This window comes from Camellia sinensis, chromosome 1, assembly GCF_055761805.1.
Source record: "Camellia sinensis isolate YWXY chromosome 1, ASM5576180v1, whole genome shotgun sequence".
In the NCBI taxonomy this organism is placed as follows: domain Eukaryota; kingdom Viridiplantae; phylum Streptophyta; class Magnoliopsida; order Ericales; family Theaceae; genus Camellia; species Camellia sinensis.
This window is the reverse complement of record NC_138961.1, coordinates 145,487,029-145,507,926: the sequence shown is the minus strand read 5'-3', so window position 1 is coordinate 145,507,926 and position 20,898 is coordinate 145,487,029. Positions and strand designations below refer to the sequence as shown.

The 20,898-nt window shown below is 41.1% G+C and overlaps 1 protein-coding gene across 2 annotated transcripts in view; it reads left to right on the top strand.

The window, feature by feature from the left end:
- LOC114290042 (P-loop containing nucleoside triphosphate hydrolases superfamily protein) overlaps positions 1-20,616 on the top strand; it is a 41,388-nt gene extending 20,772 nt beyond the window's left edge. Inside the window, exons 5-7 of one of the 2 annotated variants that reach the window (XM_028233919.2) lie at positions 6,580-6,748; positions 11,768-11,925; positions 20,149-20,616. In XM_028233919.2, coding sequence (XP_028089720.2) covers positions 6,580-6,748; positions 11,768-11,925; positions 20,149-20,391 — 570 coding nt within the window. In that variant the 3' untranslated portion in view covers positions 20,392-20,616. Of the gene's footprint in view, positions 1-6,579; positions 6,749-11,755; positions 11,926-20,148 lie in introns of both variants that reach the window. The other variant, XM_028233918.2, reaches the window with a different exon arrangement.
- Positions 20,617-20,898: the final 282 nt, after the last annotated feature.

The following is a 20,898-nucleotide window of genomic DNA, read 5'->3' as shown; positions in this document are numbered from 1 at the left end:
GATAGTGCGAGGAGCAGAAACAAACTGACTAACCACATGAATAACATAAGGAAGATCAGGGCGAGTGACAGTCAGATAAATTAAATAACACACAAGCTCACGATATAAAGTGGGATCATCTAGAAGGACACCATCAGTAGAGTTAAGCTTCACATTAAGCTCAATAGCTGTATCAGAAACCTTAGTATCAATAAGACCAGCACGGTAAATGACTACATTAGCATACTTAGCCTGAAACAGAAAATACCCTTTGGAGAAGAAGCAACCTCAATACCAAGAAAACACCGCAATGGACCCAGATCTTTCATTTCGAAGGTGCAGAAAAGATGCTGCTTGACCTCAGAGATAGCAGAAGAGTTAGAGCCAGTGATGATCATATCATCTACATAGAGTAAGAGAGCAACAAAACCAGCCGATGTATGTCTCAGAAATAAAGCAGAGTCGGAAGCAGAAGGATGAAATCCAAGCTCGGTAACAGCAGTCTGAAAGCGATTATACCAAACACGAAGAGATTACTTCAGACCATATAGAGCACGCCAAAGACGACAAACCTGGCCAGAGGAATGGTGAAGGCCAGGGAGAGGACGCATGTAAACCTCCTTAGTGAGATGGCCATTAAGAAAAGCATTCTTAACATCCATCAGATAAAGAGGCCAAGATCGAATAGCAGATCAAAGTACGGACAGTAGTCATTTTGGTAATAGGAGCAAATGTCTCCTCATAATCAATATCATAGTCCTGAGAGAAACCTTTGGCAACCAGACGAGCTTTGTGACGCTCAAGAGACCTATCAGAATGAGTCTTGACTTTGTAGACCCATTTGCAACCAACCAAGTTCTTACCAGCAGGCAAAAGAACCCGCTCCCAAGTACTAGTTTTCTGTAGAGTAGGCAACTCATCCTCCATAGCTTGAACCTAATGAGGATCCTGACATGCCTCCTTATAAGACTAAGGTTCTGAAAAAGAATGAATAGTAGACAAAAAAGTACGATAGGAAGTAGAAAAACATGTATTAGACCAACCCAACCTGTTTAGAGGATAACGCGCTCGAGTAGGATATCGGTGTTCAGTAGGATCGGTGTCATCAGAAGCAGGAGGAGCAGTAGCTGGGGTAGAGACAACCGGTGGAGGAGGAGCCTTGCGACGAGAATAAACTAATAACGGAGGAGGAGAAGAAGCCAAAGAAGGAGAAGCAACTAGAGGTGAAGTAAGAGGAGAAGATGGAACAAGCTCAGGAGGAACAGTGGAGATGTATTCATCAGACGAGCCCTCAGAAGGAAATGGGTCAATGTGAAAAAAATCCTCTTTGGAAACTAGAGCAGTGAGAGGGGGAAGCTGAAAATAAGACAGACGTTCGAGAAAGGCAACATTACGGGGGACATAAAGGCGACGAGAGACAGGATCGTAACAACGGAGCCTTTCTGAGTAAGACTGTAACCCAAAAAGACACACAAGATAAACCGAGTGCTGAGTTTGGTCCTATCTTTACAAGGAAGGAGGACAAAACAAGTAGACCTAAAGATGCGGAGGGAATAACTGGGAGGTTGGGAATACAGAGCCTCATAAGGGGATCGACCAGAGACTAAGGGAGTCGACATGCGATTAAGGAGAAAAGCGGCGGTAAGAACTGCCTCACCCCAAAATGGTGTCAGAACAGAGGCAGGGAGAAGAAGAGATCGAGTTGTCTCAAGGAGATGATGGTGTTTACGCTTAGCACGACCATTTTGGGCAGGTGTCTCAGTACAGGAGGTTTGGTGAATGGTGTCCAATTTGGCCAAATACTCATAGAATTCAATTTTAAAGTATTCTCCACCCAAGTCAGACCGGAGTATTTTAATTGTGGCCCCAAACTGTGTAGTGATCATAGACTAAAAGGTACGTATATCTAGTAGAAGTCAGATTTATGAGCCATAAGATAAACCCAGGTATAGCGGGTACAATCATTAACAAAGGACACATAATACACAGAACCCTCTTTAGTGAGAACATGTGAAGGTCCCCAGACATCAGTATGTACAAGACAAAAAGGGGAAGCAGAAATAGAAGTATTGTTTTTAAAGGATAAAGCTGTCATTTTAGTAAGTTTACACCCTCGACACTCATTAATTTGACTAGGAGAAACTTTACGTAACAATCCTGACTGAGTTAAAGACCGCAAGCGGTCAACAGACAAACGACCTAAGCGAGAATGCCATAAATAAAACTGACTCAACTGAGAATCTAACTGAAAAGATAAAAGTGCAACGGGGGAGGTAGATTGAGGAAGATGCAGGCTTTCCACCACATAGAGATCTCCAACTCTATGGTCGGTCCCAATCTGCTTTTTGGATACCCGATCCTGCACACAACAGATAGAAGAAGAAAAGATAACATCAAAACCAGAAGCATTAAGCTGACTGATAGAAAGCAAGCTAACAGATAGTTGATGAACATAAAGAACAGAGAGAATAGTAACAGCAGACATAGCAGAGGGTAAAACAGACCCAATAGATAGGACAAACATACCAGACTCATTAGCAGTATTGATAGTAATAGGAAAAGGAGGGGGGATACAGTTTTGGAGTAAAGAAAGGTGAAGAGTCATGATGAGAGGCACCAGAATCAAAAAGCCAGACAAAACAAGCAGACCCAAAGACACGGAGGGAATAATTAGGAGGTTGGGAATACAGAGCCTCATAAGGGGATCGACCCGAGAGTAAGGGAGTCGACATGCGATTAAGGAGGAAAGCGGCGGTAAGAATTGTCTCACCCTAGAATGGTATCGGAACAAAGGCAGGGAGAAGAAGAGATCGAGCTGTCTCAAGGAGATGACGGTGTTTACGTTCAGCACGACCATTTTGGGTAGGTGTATCAGTATAGGAGGTTTGGTGAATGGTGCCCAATATGGCCAAATACTTACAAAATTCAGTTTTAAAGTATTCCCCACCCAAGTCAGACTGGAGTATTTTAATTGTGGCGCCAAACTATGTAGTGATCATAGATTGAAAGGTACGATATATCTGGTAGAAGTCAGATTTATGAGCCATAAGATAAACCCAGGTATAGCGAGTATAATCATTAACAAAGGACACATAATACACAGAACCCTCTTTAGTGAGAACAGGAGGAGGTCCCCAGACATCAGTATGTACAAGAGAAAAAGAGGAAACAGAAATAGAAGTACTGTTATTAAAGGGTAAATCTGTCATTTTAGCAAGTTTACACTCTCGACACTCATTAATTTGACTAGGAGAAACTTTACGTAACAATCCTGACTGAGCTAAAGACCGCAAGCGGTCAACAGACAAACGACCTAAGCAAGAATGTCATAAATAAAACTGACTCGACTGAGAATCTAACTGAAAAGATAAAAGTGCAACGGGGGAGGTAGATTGAGGAAGATGCAGGCTTTCCACCACATAGAGATCTCCAACTCTACGGCCGGTCCCAATCTGCTTCTTGGATACCCGATCCTGTACACAACAGATAGAAGAAGAAAATGTAACATTAAAACCAGAAGCATCAAGCGGATTAATAGAAACAAGCTAACAGACAATTGAGGAATATAAAGAACAGAGGGAATAGTAACAGCAGACATAGCAGAGGATAAAACAGACCCAACAGATAGGACAGACATACCAGACCCATTAGCAGTATTGATAGTAATAGGAAAGAAAGGGGGGATACAGTTTTGGAGTAAGGAAAGGTGAGGAGTCATATGATGAGAGGCACCAGAATCAAAAAACCAGACAGAGGAAGGAATACCTGAAGAGGACCCAAACAAACCTGAATGAGGAGAGGTGAGAGCAGAGGCAGATGAAAATGATTAAAAGGTGGACCACAGATGCTGAAGCTGAGCAATTTGAGTACTCAAGGAATTCGAGTCAGGATCAGAAGTTGGGGCAGAGGCAGTATAAGCAGTAAGAGGGCAAAAAGTACTCGGAGCAGGACCTCGAGACTGTGGCTGAGGCGGCTGAGCAGACTGACGGCCCTTCTTGGGACAGTTGTACTTCTAATGGCCCTTTTGATGGTAAAAAGCACACTCATCAGAGGCTAGTGGCCCCTTCTTGGGCTTTGCATTGGCCTGAAGCTGATGAGGTGAGGGGTTCGGTAGTAGAGGAGACAGAGTAGGAGCTAAGAAGACAGATAGAGATAGAGTCTGACTGGCTGTCTTAAGACGGGTTTCATCGGAGAGGAGCTCACAAACAATAGCATCCACAGAGGGGAGAGGAAACCGATGAAGGATGCCAGCATGGATAGCCTCATGCTGAGGGGAGAGAGCCGTTAAGAATTGCACTAAACGACCTTGCTCCTGAAACTCAACATAAGAGTGTCTTGAGGGTAGATGGTTCCATGAGAGCCAGCTGATACCAGAAGCTTGTCATCTCAACGTAGAAGTCTTGAATAGACAGATCCCGCTAACGAGCTCCCTGAATAGCTGTTTCCAACTCATACCGTTTGGCAAAGTTGGACTGCTGATAAACACTTTGTAAGTAATCCCACACCTCTTTGGCAATGCTATATTTAGAGAATATCATCTCGATACGGCCATCCACAGAGTTATGGAACCAGGTCAAAACTTGAGCATTATCACAATCTCAAGTGTCACAGGAACTTAGATAGTCTTCTTGTTTGGGATCCAATGAACAAGGAACAGAACCATAAACATATTCCCATTTTTTTCAACTGAGAAGAAACTTTTTCATAACACTAGACCAATAAGGATAGTTGTCACTTGTAAGCTTGCATTTAATAGCTTGGATTTTATCTTTTGACATTGTAATGAACTAGAAATAAAAGAAAAAAAAAAAAACTAATGGGGCACAGTGATAAAATCCAATAAAGTTGAGGGGTCAACTTGTAATAATCCAAAGTTGAGATAGAGAGGTCAAGGTGGACTGAAATCAGAACAGAGAACAAAACCGAAGATAGAGAGAGCAAAACCGAGAGAGAAGACCAGAGAGAGAAAGCTAACGTAGAGGTCGCGAGAGAGTGAGAGAGATCCCTCAAGCCCAGACCAGACTCGCAACTTCAGACCCAGCAAGAGAAGGCAATCGCGATTTCGGCAAAGACAGAGAGGGCTGCCGCGACTTCAGAGAAGATTGTCACGACCTAGCAAGACCTTCGTGGCTTCGGAGAGGGCTATCGCGACTATCACGACCCAGAGAGGGCTGGCTTCGATCGACCCAGAAAGACCCCGCAAGCAGGAACGAAGAACTTCAAATGATCAAGGCCAGACCTAGGGTTTCGGACGTGGCTCTGATACCATGTAAGCTTTCTGTATTTTTGTATGTTCAATTGTATATCTGATTACAACCAGACCTTAGATTATATAGCCCTAACTCCTAAACCAAAATGGAAATACAATCATGCCTCTAATAGGACTCTACAATCACTCCTCTAATAGGACTCTAATATGTACAACCACAATCATGCCTAATTTGTAAGATTCACAATATATTCTCACACAAATTCACAATATATTCTGACAATCCCTATCATCCAAACCCTAAACCTAATCTCCTCTCTACCCCAGCCACCAGCCATCACCGCCACCACCTTCAGCAACCCCTCCCCACCCTCCATGCCACCCCCAACCCCTCCTCAGTCCCTAATGCCACCCCCAACCCTTCTTTAGCCCCCGCCGACACCATCACTACGACGCCCACCATCACGATCCTGCACCGCCACGATGCCCTACCCTCGTGGCCCCCATCCCTTTTGCGATCTCTCTCTCCCCCCATTCTCTCTCTCTCTCTCTCTCTCTCTCTCGGTGGTGTCAGTGGGATGGGAGGAGGGGGCAGTGCAATGGCGTCGGCAGTGGGAAGGGGCTGGTGGCTGTAGTGCCTTAGTGAAATTTTCTGATACTTATAAAATATTAATGAATAAGCTTATTAAGCTACTTTATTGATATACTACACACATTTGTCATTCAAATTACCTAATAATTAAAGTGTCATCCATTTTCTTATTGAATATCATTGTGTCAATGAACCTTTAAAATTTTTGTTTCTGACGCTTTCCTTTGGCTATGCCCTATATTTGTGTGTTCATACGCAACATAGCCACAAGGTTGCTCTTATTTGGGAAGAAAAGTTGCTTCGTCATTATCACAAGCAATAACATGTCAAAAGCAATGCCTTGAAATTTTATATAGTTTCTTGATTACCCATTGTGTTGATGGTATCTTTAAACTCATATTTGGCCTATATTGACAAGATAGAGAATTGCAATCATTGTGTTAAAAAGTGGAAAGCATCTGTAGCTGCTCTTATCTTTAATTTTTGTACAATTGCTAAAAATTTCAATTTGTTGAATTCTTTGAATAACATAGGATGGAAGAGTCTCACGATAAATCACTTGCCTTAATAACACAGTTCAATATTGTAATTAACATAACAATTGATTACATCATCAGAAAGATCATTAGTTTGTAATGTCTAAACCATCGATTATACAGAACAATTGAAAAAATAAAAGAGAAAAAAGGAAGAAAAGAGTTCCAAAAGTTCTTCAATTTGCTATTACTTTTGTCATGCTTATCTTCTTACATTAAATGTTCTAGGGCATCATTTTGAACATTTTCTTTGATTATCGCAGCCAACATGGATAACACAGTGCCCATTGCTTTTGCTTGATACAAGAATGCCATATGGAAGTCTGTCAGTTGGCTGTGAAGAGCATTTAGACCCAGCTGGCACAGGCTCCTTTTACAATGAAGGGGAAGCAGATATTGTTGTGCAACACGTCTCTTCTTTGGTTTATGCTGGTATAAATTCTTGAATCTTCAATAAAAATTGAGGCTAATTTATCTAGCATTTCCTCTGTTATTCTAAAGACAAGTTAATTGATCTAAAAAGCACAAGCACGGAAACATTGACATGGAAATTTCTAGAAAATGTAGGATACGACACGTGAAAAATACGCACAAAATATATAGTTTTGTATATCATATATAATGTTTAACAATTATTTTATGTCATGTTTATAAATATTTAATTCAAAGATAATAACCATATTAAGTTTAACAAAAATTTCTGTGAAGTCTAAAGGAGGAGAATAGATATACAAATTTACATTGTTTTTCTTTTATCATTGGATTCCAAGTTATTTTTCAAACCTGTAATGTGTTCCATGTGTCTAAGCGATAGATGCATGTATTCTCCAAGTGTCTGGAGCGTGTTCGAGGCTAGAAAATTTTCAAAATAGTTAGACGTGTTTGGATGTGTGTTCGACAAACACGACACGCCACCTTTTCAGAAGTGTTCGTGCTTCTTTGTAATTGATGAACTGCAAAGAACATAATCTATGCGAACTCAACAGTGAAAATTATTGCGAATTAAATAATGAACATATTTGGATCCAATAGCAATTGGCCATTGAATGAGCGATGGCCTCAATTTAAGGAGGACAGGGGCACAAATCTTATTGCACTAGGTTAGGGTAATGTGAGTGTTAGAATTTACCATTCACACTCACCTACTACACACTCACCTACTACACTCCACTACTCACACTCACCTACTACACTCCACTACTCCTCACCTACTACCCAAACCCTCTCCTATATAATGCCACTCTGATTTGTAATACAAAATATCAATCAATAAACATCAATCAATATTACAGAAATTTCAACTTGGTATCAGAGCAAGGTTGAGAAGCTAGTAATTCTGCTTCACCGGCGGGCGGCAGCCTCGCCTTGGCCGCCTGCCGGACCTCTACACGTACCTTGATCACTCTACATGTGCTTCCTCCCCAGCTGCTGTCCAAGCACAAACACAAACACTAGACACAAGCCCCATCTCCGAAAATCGACTCCCAACGGTCACTGAATGGTAATAGTGGCTTACTGCAACAGAGCCATTCCGTCGCCGAACCCAGACAATTGTTCCAACGCTGCAATCAACCACACCTGTTCCCTTATCCGAACTGCCCATCTCTCTCATCTAACTACTCTGTCTCCTCCGTCGCGCCCGTCGGTCTCTCTCCCTCCCTTCGTCGTCGTCGTCGATCTTGCAAGGCGACAGAGCCAAAATCACTCGCGGTGGCGCCGCCCTCACCGTCTGAGTTCCGCCGCAAATCTAATCTAGATCTACGCCGTCATCTCTCTTCTCTAACGCCGCCTCAATCTCCGCCAGTTGCGGATGATCGAAGCACCGATGGTCTCTGCCAGTCGCCGCGATTTCTGCGATCTCGATCGCTCTCTGATCTCCCTCACCGGCAAGGTCAGATCGACTGCCGTCCTTATTGAAACCTTATTCGAAGGAGTGGCGAGATCACACTCGACGTTGAGATCTGGCAACATCAACAGAATAACGGAGGACAATTGTTCTATGGCTTCGTCTGCCATGGCCTCCGCCGTTGCCTCCCTCGTCCTGGCTCGCGGCCCTCGAATCGAGTCGGTGCCAGAGATTCCTCTCGTTGTTAGCGATTCGACTGAGGGCATCGAGACGACCTCTTCGGCAATCACAGCTCTGAAGTCCCACCAGGCTTTCCCATTCATCTATCTTTATTATTATTATTATTATTATTATTATTATTCCCTTCTTTTACACCCGACCCTCTCTCTGCACAGACATCATGATTCTCATTTTTTATTTTAACAGACTTCCCACAATGTGCTGTCGCCACACTCATCATTCCTTCCACTAGAGTCTATAACATATATATATATATATATATATTTTTTTTGATTCAAAAAAAAAAAAAAAAAAAAAAAAAAAAAAAAAAATGCACACCAACCTTCTTTTATTCATGGGAGTTCACCCCGATCACCATTTTACACACACACACAAAAAAAAAAAAAAAAAAAAAAAAAAAAAAAAAGAAAACATCCAACACTCACAAACAACAGATTTGTTTTCTTTTTCTGCAGACGGTCACCCACCGACCTACTCTGCCGCTGGTCTCTTTTTTTTTCCTCCGTCCTGGGCGGCCCTTGACGGTGTTGCCTCCGTGTTTCCTTGTCCACCGAGCACGTTCACTCCCCCATACTCTCTCACTGCAGCATCTGGCGGTCCTCCAAATCGGAACATCACGGTGGCCTTCCGCTTCAGTTCCTTATTTTCCGCCTTCAACACACTTATCTCTGCTCGCGCATCCTTATACATGCGTTGGAGCAGAGCCAGTTGGGAGTTTAAATGCTGCACCTCATTTGTCCTACTCTGCAGCCGGTTCGACAAATTTGTGACCGCCGTCATGCTTTCCACACATGCCTTCAAAGTATACTGATTGGCCTCCACATCCGACAGCACTGCCATTCTTTGCTCCACAGACCGCATCGGAAAGTTCAACGGAGTATACCCAACGGTGTTTGGTTGAGGTTCACTGGCCACCGCACCAGTTCTCTCTCCTGTTGACTCGTTGAGGTCGGGAAAGAGGGTGAGCAGCCCGCGGGAAGACGATGCAGCCATTTTCTGGGCAACAGAGTGTTTCAGAATATTACAGACTATCTTTCTCAGCAACACGAAGGATTTTTCAGAGGTTTCTCTCAGTTTTTCTCTGCCTCAGCCTCTGCCTTCGTCTTGGTTATATAGCCAAGGCAGCCACGCGCATCGCGCGCCTCTTGACGCCCGACAAACTGGCACACCTTTTCATGGCACATCTTTTGATAAAGTGGGCACGCCTTTTGATGGCACGCCTTTTGATAAAGTGGGCACGCCTTTTGATGGCACGCCTTTTGATGAATTGGGCACGCCTTTTGATGGCACGCCTTTTGACAAAATTGGGCACATCTTTTGAGGGTGCGACTCTTCAAGGGTCCGACAAGACTCAGTAAACTGTCCCGACATTTGATACCGGTTAGCTTTTTCAAGGGTCCGACAAGACTCTGTAAACTGTCCCGACATTGATTCCGGTTAGCTCCTTTATGGGTCCGACAAGACTCTGTAAACTGTCCCGACATTGATTCCGGTTAGCTCCTTTATGGGTCCGACAAGACTCTGTAAACTGTCCCAACATAGATTCCGGTTAGTTTCTACAAGGGTCCGACAAGACTCTGTAAACTGTCCCGACATTGATTCCGGTTAGTTTCTACAAGGGTCCAGCAAGACTCCGTAAACTGTCACAACATTGTCTTCTACAACGGTCCGACATGACCCCATACACTGTCTTCTACAACGGTCCGACATGACCCCATAAACTGTCTTCTACAACGGTCCGACATGACCCCATAAACTGTCTTCTACAACGGTCCGACATGACCCCATAAACTGTCTTCTACATCGGTCTGACACCACCATACAGTGTCCTCTACAACGTTATGACACCCCCTACAGTGTCTTCACCAACGGTCTGACACGACCATACAGTGTCTCCTATCCTTTTTTATTTTTATGTATTTTATTATTTTGTTCCTCTCTTCAAACTCAAGTTGGTTAGTTTCTATCCTCCTTGAGTTTGCGGGGGGCTGTTAGAATTTACCATTCACACTCACCTACTACACACTCACCTACTACACTCCACTACTCACACTCACCTACTACACTCCACTACTCCTCACCTACTACCCAAACCCTCTCCTATATAATGCCACTCTGATTTGTAATACAAAATATCAATCAATAACAGTGAAAATTATTGCGAATTAAATAATGAACATATTTGGATCCAATAGCAATTGGCCATTGAATGAGCGATGGCCTCAATTTAAGGAGGACAGGGGCACAAATCTTATTGCACTAGGTTAGGGTAATGTGAGATTCTTTTAATATTTGGCCAAACTATACCTGTATATGGCAGTGAAGTTTGGGTTTGCGATCACTAGATGGCTTGAATGAAACTTAAGCCAGATTGGTGCTGATACCTCACTTTCACTACCCCTCAATTGGTTGCACTAATGCTACCAGAAAACTGTTAACACCCTAGCAATTTATGTTTTTGAGTGCACGTTCCGAAACATGGTATACTTTTATTCCAGAACAGTGAATTTAGCAATCTGAAGCAATCTCCTAATTTTTTTTTCTCTATTTTTCATTAGAAGTTATCCGTAGGATTGTCAAAATGTAAAATAATGGGTCACAATGTTTATAGAACTATGTTGTTGAACAATTCATTTGAAGAAAAATACACTATAATATATTGAATGTCAAATTAAGAAGTCTATCCTTATCGTACCACATTTAATTTTGGTTTATACCTTTACTTCTGGCATTAAATGTGAATTGTATGTTGGATCGTAACAAACTAAATCATTTAATTAATTTTTGTATTACTCCAAATTAAAAATAAATATTTTTTTACAAATGTACCCATCCGAACCGTACGTTACTTTTTAAAAAATTTTGTATATCGATGTGCCCGCATCGTACCAATATCAGTTCCTGTACCCGTACATGTGCTTCATATGTGACCAGTCTTATGCATCCTTACATTTTTAATGACCACATCAGCAATCTTCTTAAAAAATATTCCAATTTACACTGCCACCAAGATTTTTATTCACCATAGTAATTGGTCAACATGATTTTTTCAACTGCATTCAGTCTTTGAGAACTAAAATGATGGCATAAGTTATGATGCTTTCTGCGGATTGAAGTTTCCATATCCAAGAAAAGTATCTCATATTTGCAAAAAAAATGTTTTTCAATATCCGAGTACAACTAAGGAGATTTATCTTGCTGAACTAGGTATAGTAGGATTTTTTCGAATAGAAGATAATGTAGAGAAACTTGTAGATATCTTCACCAAGTAATCATTAGCTTTACTTTATGTGATAAATTGAACGAGTTGTTCAGCTGCTTATTAATTTATGTGCTCCCCATCTTATTTTAAGTATATTATACAGGTGTTAGCCCAACAGCTATTGCAGTGCAGTCTCCTTATGTTGCTCAAGTGCAACTGTTGAGGGACAGGTTTGATGAGCTTCCAGAGGCTGCAGGTGTTGAGGTTGCAACTATTGATAGCTTTCAAGGCCGGGAAGCTGATGCAGTTATTATATCAATGGTATGTTAAACAAATTATGCTTTCACATTTAGTAGCTAATAGTTTTAAATGAAGATTTTTACTTTCCTTTAAGTTTATTTCAGGACACTCGTATTATTTAAAATTGATCATAAGCTGTCTTTATTCAATTTACTTGAAAACAAATTTTGTTCACATCTTGTTGAGAGTTTCTTGCTTTAGAGTACATGTCCTTATAAAAGTATAAGAATCCCAACAACTTAAAATAGAGTCGAGTTTTGGAGATTCAAAGTTTGTCTGGTGTCTGATGACTGTATCTTTTAGGGATAAGCCTAACGCAGAGATCCTTAACTCCTTATCCTCTATCATCATTGTTGTTTGTCATCATCATTTTCTTCTTCTTCTAATTCTCTTTATTTCTCTACCCCCTTTAATTTCTTTCCTTTTCATCTAAAACATATCACACCCTAACAACCTATGTTTGGCAGCCGTTCAAATACTTTGAGCAACTAACCAAACCAAACTAAGCCTTAAGTTCCATCAAATGGGGTTGGATGCATGGATCTTTCTTCTCCACTCGACTCTATCCAAGACCATTTTGTTAGTCAAATTAAGGAGATTCGTATCTCTATTTACTATACTAGTCCATATCAATCTAAGTCTATCCCTTCCCTTAACACTACCTTCTATCGTCATTGTATCGCATCTCTTCACTACTACCTCTGTTGGTCTTCGTTGTATATGACTAAACATTCTCAATCTGTTCTCTCTCAACTTATCTTCTATCGGTACTACTCCTATTCATTCCTAACTTGTTTTTTCTAATCTTGCCACACATCCATCTTAGTATCCTTGTCTCAGCAATACTTATCTTATCTACATGTTGTTTCTTAATTGCCCAACATTCCGTCTCATACAACATTGCTGGTCTAATAGATGTTTTATAGAACTTCCCTTTAGTCTAATGAGTACTCGTTTATCGCACAGTACTCTAGATGCACTCCTTCACTTAAGCCACCCTACCTTAATTCTATGGACCACATCCGCTGTAATCTCCTCAGTCGTTGTGATAATTGATCCTAAATAACGAAAATATTCACTTTTAGGTGGTTCTTGGTTCTCAATCTTGACTTCTTCTTTGCTTCCATTGTGACTGTTACTAAAATTACACTCCGTAGACTCTGCTTTAGTTCTGCTTATCCTAAATCCTTTAGATTCAAATGTTTTTCTCCAAATTTCCAACTTAGTGTTAACTCATTCTCTAGTTTCATCTACTAACATGATATCATCTGCAAAAAGCATATATCGTGGCACATCATCCTAAATATTGCGCGTCTACTCATCCATAACTAAAGCGAAAATATAAGGATTTAAGGTTTATCCTTGGTGTAGCCCTACAGTAATAGAAAATTCACTTGTCTCTTCAGCAAGTGATCTAATAGTGGTCACCACACCTTCGTGCATATCCCTAATCACATCAATATAATCTTTTGTCACCCCTTTCTTCTCTAACACCCACCAGATTATATCCCGAGGCACTCTATCATGTGCTTTCTCAAGATCGATAAAAACCATATGAATATCTCTTCTCTTTTCTTTGTTTGCCCCATCTGTGCTAGTTATAAGGTTTCAATTTCCCTCTACTTAATACTTGGGTTTTAAGGAGAAGTGTGGGCTGGACTTTATAATTTTCTCTATATTTTTTTATTACTCTCCTCAAAATAATACTTTGAGCAACTAATTTTCTATGATTCCATTGTCCATTCACCTTTAAAACCAATCAAATTTCTATTCAAATTCCACATTGCAACCTTTATGCTACCTTTTAAATCCAAACCTACAAGCTTTTCATAATTTTTGTCCACCACATAATCAACTGTAGCTATCATTACTTTAAGTTTCCTAGTGTTTCCTTGAAGCTACGTGGTGCCAGATTGAAAGGATCCTACTTCAAGATTGTAACACCCTAAAATCACCAATGCACACTTTCAATGCGAGATGACGTTGTTACAAACTTTCCCACTTATAGATCCTCGCATCCTTGCGAGGGTCCATAATCAATCAGAAAACTGCAATAAGCTCGTGGCCAGACTAGAGCCCACATGGCCATGTGCACAGTCGGCTCTGATACCATTTGTGACAACCTAGATTTTTCAAACATTGCAAAGTAAAAAATAATATTCAATTGCATAAAACTTGTTAAAAATGATGTATTATTGATTGATATATGTTATCTATTACAAATGGTGAGGGGCTCCTTATATAGGAGATGTAGTGGAGTAGGTGGTAGTAGGTGGTAGTGGTAGGTGTGTAGTAGGTGGTAGTAGGTGGTGGTAGGTGTAGTAGGTGGAGTAGGTGATGGTAGGTTTTAACAGCCCCCCGCAAACTCAAGGGGGATAGGAACTAACCAACTTGAGTTTGGAGAGAGTAACAAAACAAGAAAATAATCTGAAAAATAAAAAATGGATAGGAGACACTGTATGGTCGTGTCAGACCGTTGTAGAAGACTGTATGGTTATGACAGACCGATGTAGAAGACACTGGCTCGTGTTGGACCGATGTAGAAGACAGTTTATGGGGTCATGTCGGACCGTTGTAGCAGACAATGTTGTGACAGTTGTTGTGACAGTTTACGGAGTCTTGCTGGACCCTTGTAGAAACTAACCGGAATCAATGTCGGGACAGTTTACAGAGTCTTGTCGGACCCATGAAGGAGCTAACCGGAATCAATGTCGGGACAGTTTATAGGGTCATGTCGGACCGTTGTAGCAGACAATGTTGTGACAGTTGTTGTGACAGTTTACGGAGTCTTGCTGGACCCTTGTAGAAATTAACCGGAATCAATGTCGGGACAGTTTACAGAGTCTTGTCGGACCCCTTAAAAAGTCGCACCCTCAAAAGGTGCGCCCAATTTTTCAAAAGGCGTGCCATCAAAAGGCGTGCCCAATCCATAAAAAGGCGTGCCATCAAAAGGCGCGCCCATGTTGTCGTCGAGCGCCGAGCGGCGCATGATGCGCGTGTCTGCCTTGGCTATTTAACCAAGGTTGAGGCAGAGGCTGTGCAAACCAGTCTGAAACCGCCGAACATTTGCATTCTGAAATACTCTGTAAACACTCTGTAACCAATCCTTCTCTGAAAGTACCAGTCGGAAATCGCTGCTTCGCTGAAACACTCAGCAACCCAAAAACATGGCCTCTTCTTCCCGTTCAGCTACCCAGAACATGGCCTCTTCTTCCCGTGGTCTGCTCACTCTCTTTCCCGACCTCAACGAGTCAACAAGAGAGATAACTGGTGCGGTGGCCCGTGAACCTCAACCAAACACCTCTGGTTTTGCTCCGTTGAACTTTCCGATGCGGTCGATGGAGCAAAAAATGGCAGTGCAAACGGATATTGAAGCTAATCAGTATACATTGAAGTCATGTGTGGAAACCATGACTGCGGTCACAAACTTGTCGCACCGGCTGCAGAGTAGGACAAATGAGGTGCAGCAGTTAAACGCCCAACTGGCTCTGCTCCAACGCATGTATAAGGATGCGCGAGCAGAGATATGTGTGCTGAAAGCGGAAAACAAGGAGCTGAAGCGGAAGGCCACCGTGATGTTCCGATTTGGAGGTCCGCCATATGCTGTAGTGGAGGAGTAGGAGGGAGGAAACGTGCTCGGTGGCGTGGGAAACACGGAGGCAGCACCGGCAAAGGCCGCCCAGGACGGAGGCAAGAAGAAGAGACCGGCGGCAGAGTAGAGGAAGTGAGGTCGGTGGGTGGCTGTCTGCAGAAAAGAAAACAAATCGTTTTGTTTTTGATTTTTTTTGTTGTTTTTTTTTTTTCTTTGTTTTGTTTTTTTTTTTTTTTTGTGTGTGTAAAAATGTGATCGGGGTTTATCCCTGAGAGGAATAAAATATGGTTTGGTGTGCAAAGCTATATGGTATGAATGTAATTTGAAAACGATTAAAAATAATGTGAAAGAAAAATAAAGAAAGAAATAATAAAAATATATTTGAAATCAAAATGAAAGATGGGGGAAATAAGGAAAGTGATTTGGAGAAAATAAGTAAAAATAATAGATTTTGAAATCAAACGGAGGAGAGAGAGGGGACAAGCCCATGTGAGGGAAAGAGGGGTTTAAAGAAAGTGAGGGAGTGGGTTGATTAAAAAAAAGGATTGTGGGTTTGAAAGTGGAAAGATGAGAGAGAGAGAGTGGGGTACATGATGGGTATGTGATAAAATAAAATATAAAATCAGTGGGTTGGTTTGTACAAAAATAAGAATAAAAGGAATAAAAGAAGAAAAGGAAAATGGGCTTGAGAAAACCATCTTCTCAGTCTGCTCTGGATTGACCAGCTCGAGAAGACAATATGATGCCAACAATCAGACCATACAGGGCCAAGGCTTCAGCAAAGATGAGAATGAGGATCATTCCAACAAAAAGTTTTGGCTGCTGTGCATTAGCTCTAACACCAGCATTGCCGACGATCCCAATCGCCATTCCAGCAGAGAGGCCAGCGAGGCCACAAGCGAGACCAGAGGAAAGATGAGCAGAGAGACTGCACCGGGGCGACTTCCGTTTGTCATCGATTAGAAGATTGAATGGCTCTTCTTTGATACAGAGATTGTAGAGGTCAGTCTTCTCTCCTCCTTCAACTAGAGCATTGGAGTACTCCGGGTACTTGGCTAGGACGTATTGGTCAACAGATTGCATTTCAGTTGGTGTGATTGGGCCTGACCATCTTAGGTCAAGACCATGGAGTGTCGATATGGCTTCTGCTATTATGTGGGCAGGAATCACTGTATGTGCTTCCTTGAAGACCATGCTGCTTGGTCTGCCATTTTGGGTTGGTGACTTGGGATTGGAAGCACCGGGGCGACTTCCGCATATCACCTTCCACTGTGGCCTTAGATCCTCTATGCAGTTTGATCTGTTTATTGAAAGTGTTGTTGAAGAATCTGCCATTGAAGAAGAAATGAACGAAATTTGGGTTTGTCCGGCGGGCGGCCAAGGCGAGGTTGCCGCCCGCTGGTGAAGCGGAATTACAAAGTTGTTTAACCTTGCTCTGATACCATGTTAAAAATGATGTATTATTGATTGATATATGTTATCTATTACAAATGGTGATGTTAAAACCTACCATCACCTACTACACCAACCACCACCTACTACCACCTACTACACACCTACCACTACCACCTACTCCACTACATCTCCTATATAAAGAGAAAAAAAGAAAAGAAAAGAGCACTAAATCCTCAAACATCTCATGCATAATATCTTCAAACAATAGTAGTAAAAAATATGCCCCCATCAAAATTCCATATTAATAATTCATCTAAAAATCTGAACTTCTATGCCCTATCACTCCAAACCTGTGATTACACTGATGGAAAAAAATAAGGTAAGCTCAACAACCCAATAAGTCACCAACTGCTGCTGCTAGTTGGATCAAGGGTGCAAAGAATAGTTAATAAGAGAATAAATCTTTTTAAGGCTATATTGCTTTGGTTCACAGGTTTCTTAAGGCTATGTTGAGATTTGGGCACAAGCAAAATAATGCAGATCACACTATGTTCCTCAAACATGACACAGAGAAGGTAAATGTTCTTATTGTATATGCGCATGACATAGTGGTGACAAGCAATGATTTGAAGGAAATGACGCAACTTAAGGCTAAGTTGGCCAAGGAATTTAAGATCAAAGACCTTGGTTCTTTGAGGTACTTTTTTGGAATTGAAGGTTGCCAGATCAGAAAAAGACATCTTTATCTCTCAAAGGAAGTATATTATTGATCTTCTTGATGAAATAAGCATGTTAGGTTGCTGAACAGCAAATTCACCAATTGAGGCGAATCATCGTCTTAGCAGTGGTGTTGGTGATTTTGTAGATAAGGAAAGGTACCATACGCTCATGGGGAGACTTATATATGTCCCCTACACTTAACCAGATATTCCATATGCAATTGGGATAGTGAGCAAGTTTATGCATGATGCTTGTGTAATGCATTTGGATGCAAATATCTCATTTTAAGGTACTTTAAATCAGCACTAGGAAAGGATTTTGTTTTCCAACCATAGTCGCTTGAGGTTGGAAGCATTTAATTACTCAAATCAGGTAGGCTTTGTTAATGACAGACAATCTACCTCACTAAGCGGAATTTAGGCACGTCGTGTGGCAAGAAGTAGGTGGTGGTATCTAGATCTAGTGCAAAGGCTGAGTATAGGGCTATGGCGCATAGTACATGTGAACTTATGTGGCTCTAGTCCTTAATAGGTTATATGAGAATCTATTGTAGTGAACCCATGATGTTGTATTGTGACAACAAAGCTGCCATCAGTATAATCCAATTCAGTTTGATAGAACCAAGCATGTTGAAATTGACAAGCTCTTCATCAAGGAGAAATTGAATAAGGGTTTGATTTGTATGTCTTTTGTGAGGTCAGAAGATCAGTTCGCCGATGTATTCACTAAAGATCTTAGTAGTAAGGTCTTTCGCTATCTCTCATTAGCCGTACTCTCTCTCTCTCTCTCGGATGATGAATGAAGGTATCAGGATATTGTTATTTTCCATTTTCCATGACACAATGTTTGTACCCACCATAGATTATCTACTGATAATGTAACACCCAACAACCTGTTGGCCCAAGTAACCTGAAGAAAGTGGGTCTACCAACATGACCCAAAATAGTTAAGTTCCAGTTGTTTAGTAATAAGCTAGTGGCATCTCATATACCCAAAATCACCAATTTAAACTTTCAATGTGGGATGGGATCATTACAAACTCCCCCTTTCAACCTTGCGTCCTCGCGAGGGGTCCATAATCAATCAGAATACATCGATATGCTCGTGGTCAGACCCAAAATAGTGACCCACAGGTAGTGTGCACAAGTCAGCTCATATACCATTTGTATTGTCCCACCACCTGCTAGCCCTAGTAACCTGAAAAAGTAGGTCTACCAAATGCCAACATGACCCAAAATACTTAAGCTCAAGTTACTTGGTAGCAAAAGTGGTGTCTTATTGGATTATTTTAAGCCAAAATAGGTTGACAAAAGTAAACATGGTGATCATACTGAACTTAAAAAGATATATTTATAGAACTTAATGCAGAGCCTCTGTTAGTAATTGGAACAAAGGCTTGTTGAGTCGAGTTGATTTTACCCTATGCCTCTGTTGACGGTTGAGTCCTTGGCATGAAGTTGTACTTTAGAGATTAGATGACTTCAACAGACCCAGTGAAATGTTATTAATGGGATACAAGTCATAGAATTTTGCATTGCTAGTTTTGGAGGCATAACACAGTTGCATCGCTGTATATATGAATTTTAAAAAAAAAATATTGGGATTATTATAATTAAGACAAAATATAAGAAATATTAACAATTAAGTCTATTAAATATAAAATATTATTTCTAAGTCATTATATTGAGAATTTAATTACATAATGGTCAAAATATATAAGCAAAGACATCTTTTGTTCATGTCTTTGGCTTCCCAACCTGCCAACTTTCTTCCTCTCTGGTGAATGCCACGGCACTGGAACCGGCACCCCTCCCTCCCATGGAAGTAGCCGTGCTTTGTCCTTCCCCTTCCACCGTTGTCGCTCCCTCCTCTCCCTTCCCTTCTACTGCAGACCCTCCTTCCTCCCCAGATTTGAATCCCCCCCCAACCACACAGGCTTCTCCCCCGATCTGCCAACTCAGGTGAAATCGGAACAAATCCAGAGGCTTGTCACATACTTCAATGCGATGCTTTGTAAAGCTATGCCACCTCTCCAACTGAAGATCTCAACCTTTTTGGCTTTCACAACCAGTGGCTTAGGAGATCTCTAGGTAAGAATTGTTGACATGGAACTACATTTGTAGTTTTTTAAGCCCAGGACAGTCAACATATGCTGGGAAGATTCTTTCCCAGTTCTTACCAAGTATGCCTAGCTAGAGTTGCATGGGTATGTAGGGAGAAAGGGGGCTGTTGTTTAAGGGCAGGAGAGGGAAGAGGCATAGCAGTCACCATAGATGGAGGGGGCCGACGGCTGTGGTGAGAAAGGTAAAGACATGTACAGAAAGACATTTTAACCCAATTTTTTACCATTCTGCAATTAAATTCCAAATACGAAGACTAATAATAATTTTTACATTGAATGGACTTTATTATGAATAGTTTTTCATTTATTGCCTTAATTATAGTAATCCCAAAAAATTTCACTATGTTGTTACCTAAGAATTTCATTACCAGAGTTATTTTGTTGTAGTGACTATTAACAGATGTTCTTGTTTTAGGTCCGCTCAAACACTCTTGGAGCTGTTGGGTTTTTAGGGGATAGTCGGCGAATGAATGTTGCCATAACAAGAGCACGAAAACATGTAGCAGTAGTGTGTGATAGCTCAACCATATGCCATAACACCTTCTTGGCAAGGCTGTTGCGTCATATTAGATACTTTGGTAGAGTGAAGCATGCCGAGCCTGGTAGTTCTTGGGGATCTGGCCTTGGCACAAACCCCATGTTGCCTTCTATCAGTTAACCTTGCAGGAGTGGATAAGGTACGTAATTCTTTTACTGATTTGAACTGGTGATTCTTAGGGAGAAGCAATTTAATTGATGCTTTTCATTCCTTATGTCTGCTTCCATGCTTGTTGATGTACAGAATGTGTTTCAATTTATTAACAGAGAATTTTTAAGTGATTGTGTGCAGAAACAGAAGTCTAACACTGTAAATAAAAAATACATAATTTTTTTCCTTGTGCAATTTAAACAGACTGGTTTAATTCACAGTTAATTGACTAGTGACTTAACATACTTTTTATCCAACTTGTAATATGTTAACAAATTTATACTTGGATTTGTGTATAGAATAGAACCTGTATGTATAGTTTTGTGAGAAAGATGCTAAGTGCAATCTGATTTAATCCAGAAAACAAAAGCATATCTGCAAATGGAATGATTCGTTCAAAACATTGTTGGTAAACAGTACTTTACTCTGGTTAATCCACACTTAGCCATCAAGTTATTTAAGTTAATTTACCATCTA